Source organism: Miscanthus floridulus, chromosome 17 (genome assembly GCF_019320115.1).
Source record: "Miscanthus floridulus cultivar M001 chromosome 17, ASM1932011v1, whole genome shotgun sequence".
Lineage (NCBI taxonomy): Eukaryota > Viridiplantae > Streptophyta > Magnoliopsida > Poales > Poaceae > Miscanthus > Miscanthus floridulus.
The window spans coordinates 68,069,331-68,089,401 of record NC_089596.1 but is presented as its reverse complement, the minus strand read 5'-3'; the positions used below and the strand labels follow the sequence as shown (position 1 = coordinate 68,089,401).

At 43.6% G+C, this 20,071-nt stretch overlaps 1 protein-coding gene, 1 non-coding gene and 1 pseudogene across 2 annotated transcripts; 1 reads left to right on the top strand and 2 right to left on the bottom strand.

Moving 5' to 3' along the window:
* Positions 1–2,965: 2,965 nt before the first annotated feature.
* On the bottom strand, positions 2,966–5,051 carry LOC136518022 (protein IN2-1). Its single transcript, XM_066511671.1, has 9 exons — positions 4,859–5,051; positions 4,662–4,736; positions 4,338–4,398; positions 4,161–4,247; positions 3,974–4,072; positions 3,758–3,866; positions 3,589–3,665; positions 3,299–3,487; positions 2,966–3,206 (listed from the first exon to the last, which is right to left on the bottom strand). The coding sequence occupies exons 1-9, from the start codon at positions 4,888–4,890 to the stop codon at positions 3,198–3,200; spliced, it is 738 nt and encodes a 245-aa protein (XP_066367768.1). The 5' UTR covers positions 4,891–5,051; the 3' UTR covers positions 2,966–3,197.
* Positions 5,052–5,796: 745 nt separating this feature from the next.
* Positions 5,797–18,616, bottom strand: LOC136518639 (ent-kaurenoic acid oxidase-like; annotated as a pseudogene).
* Positions 9,028–9,164, top strand: LOC136519263 (small nucleolar RNA Z247). The gene has a single exon (XR_010774817.1). It is a non-coding gene; the product is annotated as a small nucleolar RNA Z247 (small nucleolar RNA).
* Positions 18,617–20,071: the final 1,455 nt, after the last annotated feature.

Below are 20,071 nucleotides of genomic sequence, written 5' to 3'. Positions count from 1 at the left end.
TCCTGGTCCCTTGCCAAGTTTATGAAAAGTGGTGTAAGACATAAGATTGACAGAAGCACATCCATCCACCAACATCTTGCTCATCGGCTTCCCATCAACAAAACATTTTACATATAAAGCCTTTAAGTGTCGATGCTTGACTGGCTTATCAAATATAGCCTATTGTATCACTGTTAACTTGGCAACTATCTCCTCATACTCCAATTCATCGAAATCTGAATAGACTTCTTGATCTGTTGGAGCCCTGAATTCTGACGACAACAGAAAAGCCATTTGAATATTAGCCGATGGTTAACCACTCTTGAGGCATAGAAGCAAGGTGAAAGACTTAGAGTATATGGCGAATCCATACCACTTTAGTCTTAGAAAATGGAGAAGGAGATACGGTTGTGAGTTTCCTCTTCTACTTGTACCTCAGTAGATGCATCTCAGGTTCGAGTGACATCTAGGATTATTTGTGCTAACTTTGATCATTTTGATTGATTAAGTTTAGTTCATACTGCTGTTGGTGATGGGTTCACCACTCTTATAGAGTGCTCTAATCAACCATCAAGATCCGGGTTATAGTAGTAAATATCTAGCATAGATGTGGTATCTAGGCAATAGTTTACTTGAGGATACATATGTCTCACGATTGTGTGGTAGCCACAGGTTGTGACAGTGACAACCTTGTCTGATCTACATAATCCACCATGTTTGGGCTGGTTTTTAAAACATAGGGCTCTTTGCGACATAGCGCATCACCCTTCTCATCCCTTTTTGTTGTTGTATTTGGACCGTGCCCCAAAGTGAATAACCATATGCGAACTTATCTTAATTTCTTGAAAGTATCAACTTTAGATATGCTCTCTACCCCTTCATATTATCTATCCTTGTTTTTATCATAGGATGTCCTTGATTCTTAGCTAATTCACTTCGTGTTTTCCATAAAAATTGATACCTTGGAATGCTCCCAGGTGATTGCTACATTACACATTCGTACGTTTGAGGATTTACCTGTCTGCCACATAAAATGTCAACTTATGCCAAACCCAAAGACCAAGGTGGGCTTGGAATTCGTAACTTAAACATCAAGAACATAGCTCTTCCCTGTAAGTGGCTTTTCAAACTGACACAGATGGGACTTGGCAACAAATGCTATACAACAAATATCTAAGATCTAAGCCTTTCTCTCAAGTTCGACGGAACAAAGGGGATTCACATTTTTATGCTAGCCTTATGAAAGTCAAACATGATTTTATCTGTTTTTGGGACTTTATAATTAAAGATGGATCACAAGTCAGAATCTAGAAAGAAGGTTGGGACAAACAATATCCTTGTTGATCACAAGTCAGATTCTAGAAAGAAGGTGGCTGGGATAAACAATATCCTTGCCTTTATAATGTTGCCCATCCACCAAAAATAGAATAATGTAGCAGACGTGTTAAATATCTCACCACCCATTCTATCATGGTGAAAGGACGAAAGGACTTAATTGGGCATAAACTAGTGTGTTGGAACATTGCTAATATTGTGTTAAGCCAAGAAGAAGGAGCTACATCCTAATGTACAGTTCTAAGTTAAATCACAATATCCGGCTATAATCCACAATGATGTCCCTAGTATTAATAAACGCCTATGGAAAATAAAAAAGCTCCATTGAAAATCAAGGATTTTATGTGGTATCTACATAGGAGGTAATGTTAACCAAAGACAAGTTAGCTAAATGTAGTTGACAAGGCAACAAATAGTGTTGTTTTTCTCACAAGGATAAAACAATTAAGCACATGTTCTTTGAATGTCGCTTTTGCTCATGTTGTCTAGTTTGTTATTCAAATGGCTTTAGACTTATCTCAACCACATATTGTTTCAAATATGTTTGGGACTTGGCTATAGGGTCTTAGTAATAAGCTTTGCTAAGAGCAGTAGCTATGTGTTGGTCACTATGGTTATGGTTATGGAGGAACGATGTGATCTTTGAAAACAAACATAATTCTTCTCCTTTGTAGGTTAGTTTCTCAACTATACATTGGTTTCATATATGGACAACATCATAGGATTTGATTGCAGTGGCATCTCAGCAATTGGTGTGGGTGACCAAGAAGTTTTGATCCAGGCATATGGATCAAAACATTTTAAAGCTATGTGTAGCCAGTCTACCGATCGAGTATTAGTAGTGCGTCTGAATATTTTAAATCTTTTTTAAGGCTATGTGTAGCCTAGTTATGCAGAGGTTGAGAGTGTTTTAAGATCATTGTATCATCTTGATATAACAATCTTAGAATTAATTGAATTTCCCTTAATGGATAAAAGCTAGGAAGCCTTCTCTTGAGCACAGGATACTAGAGGTGCAATGGTATTTTTTTTTTTAAAAGGTTCTTACCTTTCTGAATTATCGTCGTGGTCTTATTTTTCCCTTCGAACTTTGAAATCAGCCATCTTACTCTCATGACTCTCAAAACCGTTTAAATTACCATTGTACCATGATTTGAAGTAGTTTCGGTTTTAAAAATCTAATATGATTTTTAACCGATGAAAAATGTCTTCATGCTTCTAATTTTTTTTAGAAAAAAAACTTAGAGATAGATTGGATCATGGCAAAGCCAAATAAAATATTTAAAGCTCGTGAAAATATGTATAGAAGCTTCCAAATTTTAAATTTATCTCTATACAAAATAGGAAAATGCCCAAAACAATGAGAATTTTCCAAAACATTTGAATTGGTGCCCAAAAGTGTTTTAAGAACTTTCCACAACAAAATATGAGATGCAACAGGCAACGATGCAACATAAATTTAATGCACGCTGAATTTATTCATGCCTGTTACATTCCATGTTTTGGGAGAAGCCTGCGTGCTACATCGAGAACTGGGATCGATCATGGGCACTTAACAGGCCCATCGATGCTTGTTCGGTCCAAAGACTAAAGAAATTTGAGACGCAAATAGGAAAATTCGTTTGGACGACTCAAAGCACTCTGTTCGACATGTAATTTTTTTGTCTTTCTATTTTGCAATAATGGGATTCAAAATAAGAAAAGCTTACACTACACTTCACATGGCTAATAAATAGAGTACAGTAACTGAACAGTACCACAGTGTATTATCATCAATAGCATAAAACTACCCTTATATATAGCATGCCGTATTTTATTCATCAAATCAACACTGATGAGTGATTTGTCTTCGATCAACGGACTAATGCCGCTCTGTCACGTCTTCAGGCAATCTGGAAAAGTTACAGCAAGCTTGTTGGTACCGATTGGCAAATAAAATAAAAGAAGAAAACTCACCATACTTTCACTATCTATAGTATCTAACCTTAAGATGATTCTGGGCAAGATCAAGCAAAAACAGAGGATCGTTTTTAGTCTGCGTATATGCTTCGATCTTGTTCATCTCCTCAATGAATTTCTCAAGGTTCGGCCTGCCTTTGGTGATGTCATAGTTCCTAAGATGAGAGTAGTATATCTGAACCCTTTCCAAAATTGTAACATACGCTATATCCGCCTGAAAGGGAATCGAGCATTAGAAAGAGTAAAAAATTTGGGCAATCCAAATGAAAGGAGAAAAAGCAAACCACATTTCAGGTCGTAAAGGCAGTGAGTTACCAAGCTAAATTGGCCTAGGAAGAACGGGCCGTCGTTGAACTTTGTCATCTCAGCTTCGAGTTTATCCAGAGCAGCAACTGATGATGGAACATACAGTTTGAGCGATGCAGCATCTCAAGTTGTCAACGAATCCAAATTGCAATCCTTTCAGTCTAAGCAATGGCCTTACCAACTTCATCTGACACGGCTGCGTGGGCCATCAACGGCGAGTAGAGGGCTTTGGTGAACGCATTGGCATATGCGATCAGCTCGTCAGCAAACTGCCTCTTTGCAGAATCCTGCAGGAAACCAACACACACATCCTCATCCTCTGCTCTGAGACGATCAGAAATCGCTGCAACGTTGCAAGTGTTCCGCTGCACTGAAGGTGACACTTGACAGGTACCTCTGGGAGCAGCGCAGGGCCGTCGAAGTTGCTGTCGATGTACTTGATCAGGTCCAGGCTCTCGCCCCAGACCTCGTTGTCGTGCTCCAGGGAAGGCACCTACCGAGAAACAGATGTTGTCTAAAGTGTTTCACGAAGAAGATGCTCAGGATGGTGGACATGTACTACAACTGTAGACCCAGCATACCGTGCCCTGTGGGTAAACCTTCTCCTTGTACCAAGCTGGTTTGTCCTGCAGATCAATGGCCACCAGCTCCATCTTGTCCTGCAAACCCTGGAGAGAGGAAGCAAACGAAACGAGGGTATTAGTTTTTGCAGTAATTTTTCACTTGTGAAGAGGCAGTAAAACTAAAAGTAGCAGAACCTTGAAGTTCCTGGTAACCCAGGCACGCTGAGCGAACGGGCAGAAGTAGCAAATGTAGAGCCTTCACGCCAGCAAAATATGAGTAAAAGTCAGTCACTGATTTACCGTCTGATCAGTGCAAAAGTTTTCTTTTTCTTATTCCTGTTCGCTTGTGTTATAATCCGTACTTATCAGCTTGTTTTTCAGCCGGAATAGTATTTTTCTCTCACAACAAATCAGCCGGAACAGTGTTTCGGTTTGTTTTTTCAGCGAAGCGAACGGGGCCAATGAAAACAAAAAGAGAGGAAATGTGGTATTGAATAGGAATATAGGATGGTGAGTTGCCTGGTGGTGCCATCGAAAACGGGAGGTGGCTGCGAGGTGGAGCCGAGGGCCGGCGGGAGCGTCTCCTTCACAGAGCTGCACACAGACACAGGCGTTCGGTTCCATTAGCTAGGGACGCGCACAAAACGGCAATCACAGCACAGCATAGCATGCATCCTCCTCGACTCCTCGTACGACGACGGCGACCAATCACCCACCTGGAGCTGGAGGGTCCTGCGGCTGCGGCCATGTCGACGGGATGGGACTGGGACGTGTTGCAGACGCGACGCCGGCAGCGGCAGTGGTTGATTGGCGAGCGGTGGGCGCGTGAGTGCGGTGGTGAGATGATCGTGATCGGCCCACGTATTTATACCAGTGGATGGACTAGTGGTGTTTTAGTGATCGCTGTCGTCGCTGTCTGCTAAATTGCGGTGGCACCCCACTTGTGAGGACCTTATTGTTGGAGTTGAAGAGTTAGATGACGTAATCGATTGGGTCATCTTTGCCTCTTTGTGATGCTTGATCAATCTGTATTGCCCCTGTTCAGGTGGGAACAAGATCCTTTAACTTCGACTTGGATGACTGCTGGGTACAGTCGAAGAAGGATCGTCGTTCTTGCATGTCGTCATCTATGACCTAACTGATGAAGTCACATGTCGAAGCTAACTGCAGGGAGCAAGGATTGCTTGAAACCCTTGCTGATTTTGAGGGACACTACTACGGCGGCTACATGTAGTGTTTATTTCGTCCCTACGTGGATCAACTGCATTATATATATATATGATCAACTTAGAGGCGCCTCTACGGATCTTTGCCGTAGTAGTGTCCCTCAAAATCAGCAAGGGTTTCAAGCAATCCTTGCTTGTGTGTGTGTGTGTGTGTGACTTCATCAGTTAGGTCATAGATGACGACATGCAAGAACGACGATCCTTCTTCGACTGTACCCAGTAGTCATCCAAGTCGAAGTTAGAGGATCTTGTTCCCACCTAAACAGGGGCAATACAGATTGATCAAGCATCACAAAGAGGCAAAGATGACCCAATCGATTACGTCATCTAACTCTTCAACTCCAACAATATATATATATATATATATATATATATATATATATATATATATATATATATATATATATATATATATATGACAAGCGCTCTCTCTGACTTCTGAATTCTGAGCAATCCTTGCGCTGTCGCCTGTTGGACTGCTTGGACAAGTACAGTCAAATGTAGCATATGCTTTTGCAAATTGCAACGTGTGCTGTCGACAATTGTTCTTTTATCTGGACACGATCGAGCACGTCGTCTTGCCCGCATCTTAAACAGAGTTCAGTTTGCTAAATGACATGGCAGCCCCATCTACCGGTTTCGAGTGGGGAAGGTATGTGACCTCAGCGTTAGGATTAAGCAGCTCCCATCTGAAAGAGTTGAAAGCCAACAACAGGATTAATCGAAGATTAGTCAAATTTGAAAATTTCAGTATAACTTAGCTTAACAAGCTCTGTTATTTACACTCGTGCTGTAGGGAGTGCTATCTACGGTAGCTAGGACAGATATGAGAAAAGGAAAACAATTTGTACTATGTTATTTAGATGATCAATTACTTGTATCCAACAGCTAGATGATGGAGCATGATAGTGAGCTGCAGCCTTGCCAACATGTTCCCAGCGCAGATCCTGGGCCCTCCACCGAACACCTGGTACGTGCCTGGCTTTGGCGGTTTCTGGTAAAGTGATCAGTAATAATGTCCGATGTTGAATCGTCAGTGCAAGTCCCAATCGACAGTACTATATATGAGGTGAACTAGCTTAGCTTTGTATATACAGTTATACACTCTGAGCCCCTGATCTCTAATAACAAGGGAATTAAATTAACGAAAAATCAACAGATTACTGCTGAATGAACTTAGTAGAGACTTACGTCCCATCTGTCTGGGTTGAAGCTGCGTGGATCATCATAAGTAGTTGGCGTCGGTATGCAAGGAGCGCAGCCACACCACGACCCTCCACCCTTTAGGAATCGTATAACCTAGTACATGTAATCAATTTAAGCATTATATTGGCTTGTCCATTGATTCTTCATTCTAGAGTAGTGGGAGAAGTACTAGTACTGAATCATATAAAAGTGATTGCTTAATATAATCGCTTCTGTACTGGACATCTCTATGTGCCACGCGATGGACCATTGGAGCTACGTTGGCTACTCGAATTGTTTCTTCTACCACCTGCGAAAGACCAAGGGCTCAGAATAAATTGCATGCATATCCATATCCTTGAGCTAGTTTTTGTATTGTGTGACTTGTGATGGATATGCATCGTCGTATATTATGTACCTTGGCAGTATACTTCATGCTAGGGATGTCATCCAGGGAAATGAAGACACCATTCTTGTCTCTACTTACAGCGTCGTTCTCCTCCTGACATGTGCAAGTTGCCAAGTTCAGATAATAAACATCATATAAATTACGCAGCACTTACATGGGCCATTCCGACCGCTTGGATTACAATTCTTGAATAATATATAATCCAGACTAGTTTATTCAAGAATTGGGCTCTTCGTGAGTTTACGGTGCCTAATTACCTCTCTGATCTGACTCTTTTTTGCACGACGACGCATAAGCAGTGCCGCAAAAAACTAGCTAATTCAAGAAGAGAATTGTGTACAAGAAGAGAAGAGAATTGTGTACAAGTAGCTAGCTAGCTTACCCTCAGGTTGTGAAGAGCAAGGGGAGATTTGGCTAGGTGATAGGCCGCCCACATAATGGCGTTGGAAGTTGACTCGTACTCCGCGACGACGAGGGAGACGATGTTGTCCACCACCTCATCGTCGCAGAGCTTCTTCCCTTGCTCGTCTTCCATCTCTAGCCCGCTTATCAAGTCCTTGTTGGCATCCACCGTCGTGTCCTCTCTCCTCCTCTGGACCTCCTCCCTGAACACCGTGTCTAGTTTCTTGCGGCACTGCTTATATATATGAGTCACCGTTCAAAATTAAAGTCAGATCAGAGTAATTAATTAATTAATTAAGCACGGCAGAAGTATAAGAGCGACATGAACTGAAAGCATATCTTCTCATGCACGTACAGCGCGAGCGTGACGGTAGGCCGTTCCGGGGAAGTCTAACGGCAACGCCCTGAATCCAGCAACCAGGCCGGCGAACCACCCGTCCATCTTGTCGGTGAGAGGCGACGGATCCATGCTCACGAACATCTTGCATATGTTCTCGAACGTCACCTGCAAGCGCATGCGTTAGTTATTCGATTTATGGCTTCAAATAAATGCATTAGCGTGCATCACTGTGCGCCGGAATATATAGCTAATTAAGGAGCATACATGCGTACTTTCTTGATCTCAGTGGCGGCGGAGATGGTGCCCTTGTCCGCCCACGACTGCAGCGCCGCCACGACGTGCGGCTGGACGACCTCTGCGATGGTCCGGAGCGAGCTAGGGCAGTTGATGGCGGCGAGGATGAACCCGCGGAGCCTGGCGTGCCCTCCACGTTGACCACGCAGGAGAGGCCGATGAGCTCCGGCGCGGGCCAGCGGATGTCGAAGGTGCCGTCCTGGGAGGACTTGAGGACATGTTAAGAATATCCGGTAGGATCACATGACCGTAATATCTGGTTGATTGATATCTCCTGAAGATTAGTTGTGCGCTCAGTCTTAGATTGCGGGTGAAGGCAAGTATCACGGCTTCAGTTAGATAGGATAGGTATCTCCTGATTGATGTAATTTTGTGATGTAATCTAGAGTTATCAAAATAGTTAGCTTCCTCTTGTTGTACAAGTTGTACCACCACGTCAGGGGCTCTTCCTGGCTATATTAACACGAAGCCGTGAGCCTGAGAGGGTATCACGTTCCAACCATTTTCACATGGTAATCAGAGCTAGGTTAGTCCACAATATTCTCGATGGCTTCCTCTTCCGTGCTTCAACAATCGTTCTCTCTGATCGGTTGTCCCGTCACCGGAAAGCTGGGCAAAGGGAAATTTTCCCTATGGAGCGCCCAGGTGCTGTCTGCTCTTCGCGGTGCGCAGATAGCGCACTATCTCGAGCCCGACATTGTGATGCCGGCGAAGCAGATCCCCAAGGCAGCCGACAAGCCGGCTGAGCTCATCCCCAACCCTGAGTATGAAACTTGGGTTGCGAAGGACCAACAGATCGTTAACTATCTGCTCTCCAATATCTCCAAGGAGATCCAGGTGCAAGTCTCCAATTGCGCCACATCGGCCGAGATCTGGAAAGTGATCTCAGAGATGACGGCTTCCCAGTCTTGGGGCCGTATCATCAACACGTGCATGGCGTTGGCCACAGCGCAGAAGGGCTCATCTACAATCGCCGACTACTTCAACAAGATGAAATCTCTTGCTGACGACATGGCGGCCGCCGGCAAACGTCTTGAAGATGAAGAGATCATCTCCTATGTACTAGCCGGACTTGACATGGATTTTAATCCGATTGTCTCGGTTGTCGCAGCGCGCACGGAGCCGCTATCTTTGGGCGAGCTCTACACCCAGCTAGTGAGCTGGGAACAACGGATGGATCTCCTGCACGGTGGATCCGGTTTATCTGCTAACATGGCTACACGTGGAGGCTGTGGCGGTTTCAACCGCGGCGGTGGTGGCCGAGGACACGGGTGCGGCCGCAACCGTGGCAACAACAACAACAGCGGGCGCCCCCGGTAGAACTACAACGGCGATAAACCCATCTGCCAGCTTTGCGGCAAGGAGGGCCACACCGGACTCCGCTGCTTCAAGCGTTTTGACGCTTCCTTCATCGGCCCACCAGAGCAATCCCGATCTGCCTCCTCTGCGTCATATGGGATCGACACCAACTGGTACACCGACACTGGTGCTACCGACCACATCACGGGAGAGCTGGAGAAGCTCACCGTGAGGGACAAGTACCATGGAAACGACAAGGTTCATGTTGCTAGCGCAGGTATGAGAATCAATCAAATTGGTCGAAGTTTTGTTCATACCCCAAATCAAAATCTCGTCCTAAACAATGTTCTTTATGTTCCTGAAGCTAACAAAAGCCTTGCATCTGTTCATCGTCTTACATCTGATAACCATGCTTTTATTGAATATCATCCCAACTATTTTTTGATTAAGGACCAGGCGACTAAGAAAACCATCCTTAGAGGGGAATGTGAAGGCGGCCTATACCCGTTGAAGTCTAGGCCATCATCGAATAAAGGGGCGTTTGGTGCTGTCAAGTCTCCTTTGTCCAGGTGGCATAGTCGTCTCGGTCACCCTTCTTTTGCGGTCATGCAGCAAGTCCTTAGCAAAAATAGTATTCCCTTTGTTGCCGATTTGAATAAAGAAACTGTTTGCGATGCTTGCCAAAAGGGCAAAAGTCATCAGGTACCCTATTTAAAGCTCTAGTTTGGTTTTGGTAAATTGATGAAACCCTAAGTGCTAACCTAGTTTATCAAGTGATTATGAGATAGGTAGCACATTCCAAGTGGTGAAGCAAATGATGATGATACCATAATGATGATCAAGTGCTTGGACTTGGAAAGAAGAAAGAGAAAAACAAAAAGCTCAAGGCAAAGGTATAAACCATAGGAGCTATCAACACAGCTTGCTATTGTAGCAACCGCCTCTATTGTCACCCATTGAAAGAGAAGACACCTTATGAGCTCTTGAATGGTAGAAAGCCCAACATTGCATATTTTCGGGTCTTCGGTTGCAAATGCTATATCTTGAAGAAAAGCACAAGATTGGGCAAGTTTGACAAGAAATGTGATGAAGGATTCCTACTTGGCTATTCCACTACAAGCAAAGCATATAGAGTTTGGAATTTGGATAGTGGTACTCTTGAGGAAGTTCATGATGTTGAATTTGATGAAACCAAGGGTTCACAAGTAGAGAATGAGAACTTGGAAGATGTTAGAGGCATTCAACTTTCAAATGCCATGAAGAACATGGATATTGGTGAATTAAGGCATAGACAAATGAATGATGATGAAGATGATCAAGTGCAAGTGCTCTCTAACTCAAATGTGTGAGATGATACAAATCAAGTTAGTGCAAGTGGCTCTCATGACAATGAACAAGATCAAGTGGCTAGTACATCATCTCAACCCAATGATCAAGTAAGTGCAAGCAATCAAGTTCCAATCCTCCAACCAACCAATGTTGCAAGAGATCATCCATTGGACACTATCATTGGTGATATTTCAAGAGGTGTACAAACAAGATCAAGATTGGCATCATTTTGTGAACACTTCTCATTTGTGTCATCCATTGAACCAAAGAAGATAGATGAAGCTTTGAAGGATGTTGATTGGGTAAATGCTATGCATGAAGAATTGAATAACTTCACAAGAAATCAAGTATGGAAGTTAGTAGAAAGACCAAAGGGACACAATATTATTGGAACCAAATGGGTCTTTAGAAACAAGCAAGATCAAGATGGGATAGTTGTAAGGAACAAAGCAAGATTAGTAGCACAAGGCTATACACAAGTTGAAGGTCTTGACTTTGGAGAAACATATACCCCGGTTGCTAGATTGGAAGCAATTAGAATCTTGCTAGCCTATGCTTGTGCCCACAACATCAAGCTCTATCAAATGGATGTTAAGAGTACATTTCTCAATGGCTACATCAATGAAGAAGTATATGTTGAGTAACCTCCCGGTTTTGAAGATGACAAGAAGCCCAACCATGTATACAAGTTGAATAAGGCATTGTATGGCTTGAAGCAAGCACCTAGAGCATGGTATGAGAGATTGAGGGACTTCCTCCTCTCTAAAGGGTTCACAATGGGCAAGGTTGACACCACTCTATTCATCAAGAAAATTGGAAAAGATCTATTTGTTTTGCAAATCTATGTTGATGACATCATATTTGGATCAACAAATCAAGAATTGTGTGATGAGTTTGGAAAGATGATGGCTAATGAGTTTGAGATGTCCATGATTGGAGAGTTGAGTTACTTCCTTGGTCTTCAAATCAAGCAATTAAAGAATGGTACATTTGTGAGTCAAGGCAAGTACATCAAGGACATGATCAAGAAGTTTGGCATGATTGATAGCAAAGTCATTAGCACACCAATGGGAACCAATGGCAACTTGGATAGTGATGCAAGTGGAAACATGGTAGATCAAAAGTTGTATCGGTGTATGATAGGAAGCCTACTCTATATGACCGCATCAAGGTCGGATGTCATGTTTAGTGTATGCATGTGTGCAAGATTTCAAGCCTCACCAAGAGAAAGTCATTTGAAGGCTACAAAGAGGATATTGAGGTACTTGAAGCATACACCAAATATTGGTTTGTGGTATCCCAAAGGAGCAAAGTTTGAGCTAGTTGGTTACTCCGACTCGGATTATGCGGGATGCAAGGTTGAAAGGAAGAGCACCTTAGGCACATGTCAATTGTTGGGGAGATCACTTGTTTTATGGTCATCAAAGAAGCAAAATAGTGTTGCATGATCAACCGCCGAAGCCGAATACATATCCGCCGGTAGTTGTTGTGCACAAGTACTTTGGATGAAGGCCACTTTGAGTGACTTTGGAATCAAGTTCAAGAAAGTGCCATTGCTATATGACAATGAGAGTGCAATCAAGTTGACCAACAATCCGGTTCAACATGCAAGAACAAAGCACATTGATGTCCGCCACCATTTCATAAGAGATCACCAACAAAAAGGGGACATTTGCATTGAGAGTGTAGGCACCGAAGATCAACTTGCCGACATATTCACCAAGCCATTGGATGAGAAAAGGTTTTGCAAGCTAAGGAATGAGTTGAACATATTGGATTTCTCAAATATGTGTTGATGCACCCCCCACTTATATGACATGCCTCTCCTTCGAGCAATCAAAGGTAAAAGTTGATTGGCATGACATACATCCTTGCTAAGGACATGTTTTAGTGTATCTAGTCATTTCTTATTTTCATTAGGGCTCTTATTAGGCTCATTCATGAAAATCAAATGAATTTGATGATTATATGGTACCACTATTGCTTCTATGTTTGACTTGATCTAGTGGCAACATATGACATGTTTGTGAGCTTGTAAACCTAGTGTTTAATCTAGAACATGAGCTCACCCCATTGATTGACATTGATAATCTCGACCCTACAAGTAATACTATCTATATTTAGAACCTTTGTGGTCATTGATGACAAAGGGGGAGAGAAACAAAGATAGTGAAAAAGGGGAAGAAATATCATAAAGGGAGAGAAACATAAAGATATCTTGATATATGACATAGGGGGAGAGATATGACAAAGGAAAGGGATCAATTAAAATTTTGAGCACACAAGTAGGGGGAGCAAGCTCATGAACTTGTATGGTGCATTTGAATGTGCATTTCATATGTTTGCTTGCATGGCACAAGTATTAAATTTAAACATACATGCTTGTGTAATGTATGTTAGTTGTAAGATTGAATGATGAAATGAAATCACTAGATAACTTTCATTTCAAGTATTGTTTCCAAGTGGTATTGAGCTAACCATGGTGCTAAGGAAGGTATATTGGTGCACTCCGATTGGTATCACGCTTCAAAGGTCCATCTTTTATACCTTAGCATCATTTGGTAGATATTGTCTCCTATATTTCCTATCTAAGCATATGTGCAAGCTACTATCCAAACTCTTAGCACATATGTAGGGGGAGCAATTGCTACCATTTGGGGTTCATGAAACTTGTCCATATCCTTTTTCACATGGTAAATATGTTTGGGCAAGCAACATGGATTCAATTGAATTTCAATTCATATCTTTGTGAAAGGGTTGTCATCAATTACCAAAAAGGGGGAGATTGAAAGCTCTAGTTTGGTTTTGGTAAATTGATGAAACCCTAAGTGCTAACCTAGTTTATCAAGTGATTATGAGATAGGTAGCACATTCCAAGTGGTGAAGCAAATGATGATGATACCATAATGATGATCAAGTGCTTGGACTTGGAAAGAAGAAAGAGAAAAACAAAAAGCTCAAGGCAAAGGTATAAACCATAGGAGCTATTTTGTTTTGGTGATCAAGACACTTAGAGAGTGTGATCACATTTAGGTTTGATAGCCGTACTATTAAGAGGGGTGAAACTCGTATCGGAATGCGGTTATCAAAGTGCCACTAGATGCTCTAACTCATTGCATATGCATTTAGGATCTAGTGGAGTGATAACACCCTTGAAAATGTTTGTGAAAATATGCTAACACATGTGCACAAGGTGATACACTTGGTGGTTAGCACATTTGAGCAAGGGTGAAGAAGTTAGAGGTGAAATGGAGTTGGTCGCAATGACGCTGGCGTCGGTCAACTGATCGGACGCTGGGTCGCTCTGCGACCAGGCACTGAAGGGCTGCGTCCGGTCATGTTGATCGTCGGCACAGTGATTAGGGTTAAGCACCGGACGCTGGGCTGTGTCCGGTCAAGCATGACCGGACGTGTCCGGTCGACAAAAACTCATTTTGGACCCTTACTGTAAACGACCGGACACTGAGGGTCTAGTGTCCGGTCAGCTCTATCGGAGCGTCCGGTCAACATTTCGACCGTTGAGATCAAACGTTCACTGTTGAATGCAAGGGACACGTGGCCGCCATAGGGCGACCGGACGCTGAGGAGCGGCGTCCGGTCAGTTGGACTAGAGCGTTCGGTCAGCCCGTGTTATGCCTAGTGAAGGGGTATAATGGCTCTATTTCGTGGGGGTTTCTATTTAAGCCCCATGGCCGGCTGTAGCTCATATCTTTGGCCATTTTCATTGACTTAGCAACCTTGTGAGCTTAGCCAAAGCCCTCCCACTCATCTCCATCATTGATTCATCATCATAGTGAGATTGAGAGTGAATCCAAGTGCATTGCTTGAGTGTTTGCATCTAGAGGCAATTGGTGTTCGTGTTTCGCTGTGGATTTTGCTTGTTACTCTTGGTGGTTGCCGCCACCTAGACGGCTTAGAGCAATGAGGATCGTTGAGCGGAGGGTGGTGATTGTCTCCGGCTCCGATCGTGGTGATTGTGAGGGGTTCTTGACCTTTCCCGGCGGAGAGCCAAAAGGTACTGTAGTGGATTGCTCGTGGCTTGTGTGATCCTTATCTTGTGTTGGTTGTGCGGCACCCTATTGAGGGTTTGGCGTGTGATGCCAATTAGCGTGTGAACCTCCAAGTGAGTGAATCGCCACAACGAGGAATAGCTTGCCGGCAAGCAAGTGAACCTCGGTAAAAAATCATTGTCTTCATCATTGATTCCAAGGTGATTGGTCTTCATTATTATTCATCCTTGTGATTGATTGGTTCCCTCATCTACACGACGGTATAATCTTCTTGATCACTGTCTTTACATTACCGCAAACTAGTTGTCAAGCTCTTTAGTGTAGCTAGTTGTGAGAGCTTGGTTGGTTGGTTGGTGTGGCTCTTTAGTTTGCCTTTGAGAGCACACTAACATAGGGTAGTGTCATAGCTATTGTGTGAATAGATACTATCTAAACTAGAATTGTGGTAGGTGGCTTGCATTTTGAGTAGGCTAGCGCAACACTTGCTTCGCCTCATAATTGTCTAACCATTTTGTTAAGTGTTGTTGTAGAAATTTTTATTAGGCTATTCACCCCCCTCTAGCCATTAGGACCTTTCACCTATCCTAGATCCACGAGTATCTCATTAAGTCCCTTAGAACTTGTGTTTTCTGATGTATGGGGTCCTGCGTCCACTTCTGTTGGCAAAAACAGTTATTACGTTAGCTTCATTGATGATTTTAGCAAGTTTACATGAATTTATTTGCTTCATCATAAATCTGAAGTTTTTCAAAAATTTCATGAATTCCAAGCTATGGTTGAACGCTAATTTGATAGAAAAATTCTCGCTATGCAAACTGACTGGGGAGGGAAATATCAAAAGCTAAATGCCTTCCTTGAGCGCATTGGCATCTCGCATCATGTCTCATGCCCTTATGCACATCAAGAAAATGGCTCCACTGAACGCAAACATCGCCATATTGTTGAAGTAGGTCTCTCGCTTTTAGCCCATGTTTCTATGCCCTTAAAATTTTGGGATGAAGCTTTCATCACTGCCACCTATCTTATTAATTGCCTCCCTAGTAAAATTATCAATAACCAAACTCCTCTTGAGCGCCTGTTTCATCAAACACCAGACTACTCCTCTCTTCGTACTTTTAGTTGCGCATGCTAGCCGAATCTATGGCCTTATAACGCTCGCAAGTTGCAATTCCGCTCCAAACGCTGTGTCTTCCTAGGATACAGTAACATACACAAGGGGTTCAAGTGTCTGGATGTCAATGAAGGGCGTGTCTATATTTCTGGAGACATGGTCTTCGATGAACAAGTCTTCCCCTTCGCCGAACTCCACCCAAACGCCGGTGCTCGATTACGATATGAAATTCTCCTCCTTCCTCCAACTTTGACAAATCCTTCACATGATTTTGGGGACGACAATTCTTCAGATCATTTTGATAATGATTCCCTGCATACTAACCCTATGTCTAAGCGTGCAGCACATGAAAAAAATTTGACGTCAAATGAACTAAATCTGGCTAGAAATGGGCGTCATTTCATGCTCCCCGAGCAATTTCCCATTTTGGCAAGAACAGGCAGCGATCCCTAGGTTGATTCACCTGCACCTTCCACTGCGGAGCTGACAGGATCGGTCTTGGATCCGACGGTGTCAGCTCCTGCGCTCGTGACGAACGCGTTAGCTCCACCGGCATCTTCTCCGCGTGCGCCACCTGTCTCGAACTCGCCTCGCCTAGCTCCACGGACGGGGGGATAGGATATTTCGACCGGTGGTGGAGAATCTCCCTTGGGTCCACCGCTCGTCGGATCTTCTGCGCCAGCCACAGATCAACCCACTGGATCTTCTGCATCGCCTACAGCACCGGCTCTCTAGCGACCCACCACACGTCTACAATAAGGTATACGTAAACCAAAAATTTACACTGATGGAACTGTTTGATATGGTCAGTTAGCAGCCACCACTGAAGGTCCTATTGATTTGCAACATGCCTTAGTCGATAATAATTGGAAGTGTGCTATGGATGTTGAATTTGATGCATTGATCAGGAATAAAACTTGGCATCTAGTTCCACCTCAAAAAGGTAAAAATGTGATAGATTGTAAGTGGGTCTATAAAATCAAAAGAAGATCAGATGAGAAAATTGACACATATAAGGCACGCCTAGTAGCAAAGAGGTTCAAACAATGATATGGCATTGATTATGAGGATACTTTTAGTCCTGTTGTGAAAGCAGCCACAATTCGTCTTGTGCTCTCTCTAGCTATGTCTAAGGATTGGTGTTTGAGGCAACTCGATGTTCAGAACGCTTTTTTGCATGGTTTCCTTGAAGAAGAGGTATACATGAAACAGCCGCGAGGTTATGAAGATAAGATCAAACCACATCACTTATGCAAACTTGACAGATCCCTGTATGGTTTAAAACAAGCACCACAAGCCTAATATTCTAGGTTGTGTAGTACACTTCAGAGTCTAGGCTTTGTTCCCTCCAAAGCTGACACATCATTATTCTTTTATCAGAAAGGAAATCATGTCATCTTTATGCTTGTATATGTTGATGATATAATTGTGGCCAGTTCATCATAGGAAGCAGTGGATGCTCTTCTTCGAGTTTTAGAGAAGGACTTTGCAATCAAAGATCTCGAAAACCTTCACTATTTTCTTGGCATATAGGTTCAAAGAAAGAAAGGTGAATTGCTTTTGACACAAGAACGGTATGCTTCTGATATCCTCAAGAGAGTTAATATGCAGCTGTGTAAACCCGTCAAAACACCCCTTAATACTACCGAAAAGCTTTCAGTCACTAGTGGCACTCGGTTAGGAGTGGAGGACTCAACCAGATACAGGAGCATTGTTGGAGCTCTCCAATATCTCACCCTCACACGACCAAATCTGTCTTTTTCGGTCAACAAAGTTTGTCAATTCCTTCACTCACCGACAACCGTTCATTGGGAAGTTGTGAAGAGAATATTGAGATATGTACAAGGAACAATCGGTCTAGGGTTAAAAATTAGAAAATCTAACTCTATGCTTGTAAGTGCTTTTTCAGATGCTGATTGGGCCGGTTTCCCTGATGACAGACGATCTACATGCGGCTTTGTTGTATTCCTAGGTTGCAACCTAGTGTCATGGTGCGCAAGAAAACAGCCTACGATTTCAAGATCAAGTACAGAAGCTGAATACAAGTCTTTGGCCAAGGCTACTGCAGAGGTAATGTGGGTACAAAAATTACTTGATAAGTTAGGTATTCGACATCCTTTGACAGCATGTTTATGGTGTGATAATCTTGGCGCAAAGTACCTATCGGCTAACCATGTATTTCATGCACGCACCAATCATATAGAGATCGATTTTCATTTTGTATGCGAACAAGTTGCAGCAAAGAGCCTGGACATCAGATTCATCAGCACTACGGATTAGATCGCCGATGGCTTCACTAAACCTCTTCCAGAGAAGCAAATGGTCATGTTCAGAGACAATCTCAACCTCGCTGATAAGTTGTGATTGAGGGGGGATGTTAAGAATATCTAATAGGATCACATGACCGCAATATCTGGTTGATTGATGGTTGATTGATATCTCCTGAAGATTGGTTATGCGCTCAGGCTTAGATTGCGGGTGAAGACAAGTATTACGGCTTCGATTAGATAGGATATGTATCTCCTTATTGATGTAATCTAGAGTTATCAAAGTAGTTAGCTTCTTCTTATTGTACAAATTATACCGCCACGCCAGGGGCTCTTCCTGGCTATATTAACACGAAACCGTGAGCCTGAGAGGGCATCACGTTCCAACCATTTTCACAGGACGAACTTGTTGGCCGCTGGCGAGCAGACAAGGACGGTCGGCGAGCCAAAGAGGTGCGTCTGGTACACGCCCACGTCGCCCGCGCGGGCCCGGTGCCGGCGTAGTAGCGCCTCCTCCGGGCGTGGACGAAGCCGTCGGGGCGGTGCGCGAGCTTGCAGTACCAGAGCAGCCAGAGGCTCTCGCCCACAAACGGGAGGCCCATGTGGCCCGGCGGGAGCCTCGCACGACGGCGCCAGCGCTTCAGCGCGAAGAAGGCGCAGTGGCTGGCGTCGTTGCAGTGCCAGACAGCGAGCGCGAGCAGCGGAACGGCGCCGAGGAGGAGGCCGATCCACCACGCCCAGTCTGCCGGCGTCACTTGTGCGTGCATCGACATCGAGTGGACTCCAACAGTCAGCTAGCAGGTATGCTCGGTTCGCGCGCTGGCGGGACTGGACTGACCGCTATGCTGCCTGTGCCACTAACTACGCGTTTGGCGTTTCATATATAGGAGCAGCAGCAGAGGAGCTATGTATGTATAATATACTCCTATTTATTTTTCCCCAACGAATGAGTTATATTCGTATCAATTAGAGCAAGTATGATAAACGTGTATAGCTTGCTTATACATACATGTCTATTCATGCAAGAACCCAACATCTACAAGTTCTTTAATATCGAACAGAATAGTACAAATGAAATAGAAAAAAAGGATGACCAAGGTTATAGACACCGTACCGTATATTATTATTAGACGTACTCTTGTCCTTCTAGAGCTGTAGTTTCTTAGCTTATTGCATTCTTTAATATAGTTGCTTTAATTGGTTGGATTTGGATGCTTCCGATCGGTAGATGCTTCAACCTTATGTCCGAACGTGGACAAACTAAAAATGGTTATACTTGTCTAGTTGATCCTTACTCCTATGGGGTATATTATCTATGGCTATATAACCTATATAAGTACATTGTTACTTTTGGGTGAGTGTTTCTGCCGACGGACACGTACACCTTGTGCACGTTCAGTCCTTGTTCGGTTCTACTGAGGGATTGAGGGGAATTTTGACTTGCAGCCTCGTGGGCCTGCACGGGAGACCAGAGAGGGTGTGGGGGCCTAGGTGGATCATTGTGGATGTTAAATGAACTTTTCTAACAACATCAAAGGGCGATTTGTAAACATGGGACTCAAAACATCGGTCGTTTACAGATTTGACATTTGACCCACATTCATAAACACAGATGGACTCACTTGTCATCCACCCGAGTGTCATCGTAATCAAGGAATCAATATTTCGAGTGTCATTTTTGTAAACAGAATTCAATTTGGGCCGCTTACCTAAGATGAATTTTCCACAATTCGACGGTGACAACCCCCAGCTGTGGATCACCAACGCCCAAAATTACTTGGAGATGTACTCTGTTCCATCCTCGGTTTGGATTCGTGTCTCTATGCACCACTTCACCGGTGCCGCTGCTCGCTGGCTTCAGTCCGTGGAGCGATCCCTTCCTTCAGATTGGCCTACCTTTTGCCGTCTGATTCACCAGCGATTCAGCCGTGACCAACACGAACTCCTTATCCGCCAATTGTACCACATCAAACAAACATCATCTGTCCAGGACTATACCGAGCGCTTCACTGAGCTGGTTGAACAACTCAAAGTCTACACTACCCCTGACCCTCTTT

Bases quoted from the DNA above. Each gene is read 5' to 3' on its own strand.
- LOC136518022 (XM_066511671.1), bottom strand. From the start codon at position 4,890: ATGGCCGCAGCCGCAGGACCCTCCAGCTCCAG. The intron at 4,737-4,858 runs GTGGGTGATTGG...GTCTGTGTGCAG, and splicing joins GCAGGACCCTCCAGCTCCAG to CTCTGTGAAGGAGACGCTCC. The intron at 4,399-4,661 runs GCAACTCACCAT...GCTGGCGTGAAG, and splicing joins GTTTTCGATGGCACCACCAG to GCTCTACATTTGCTACTTCT.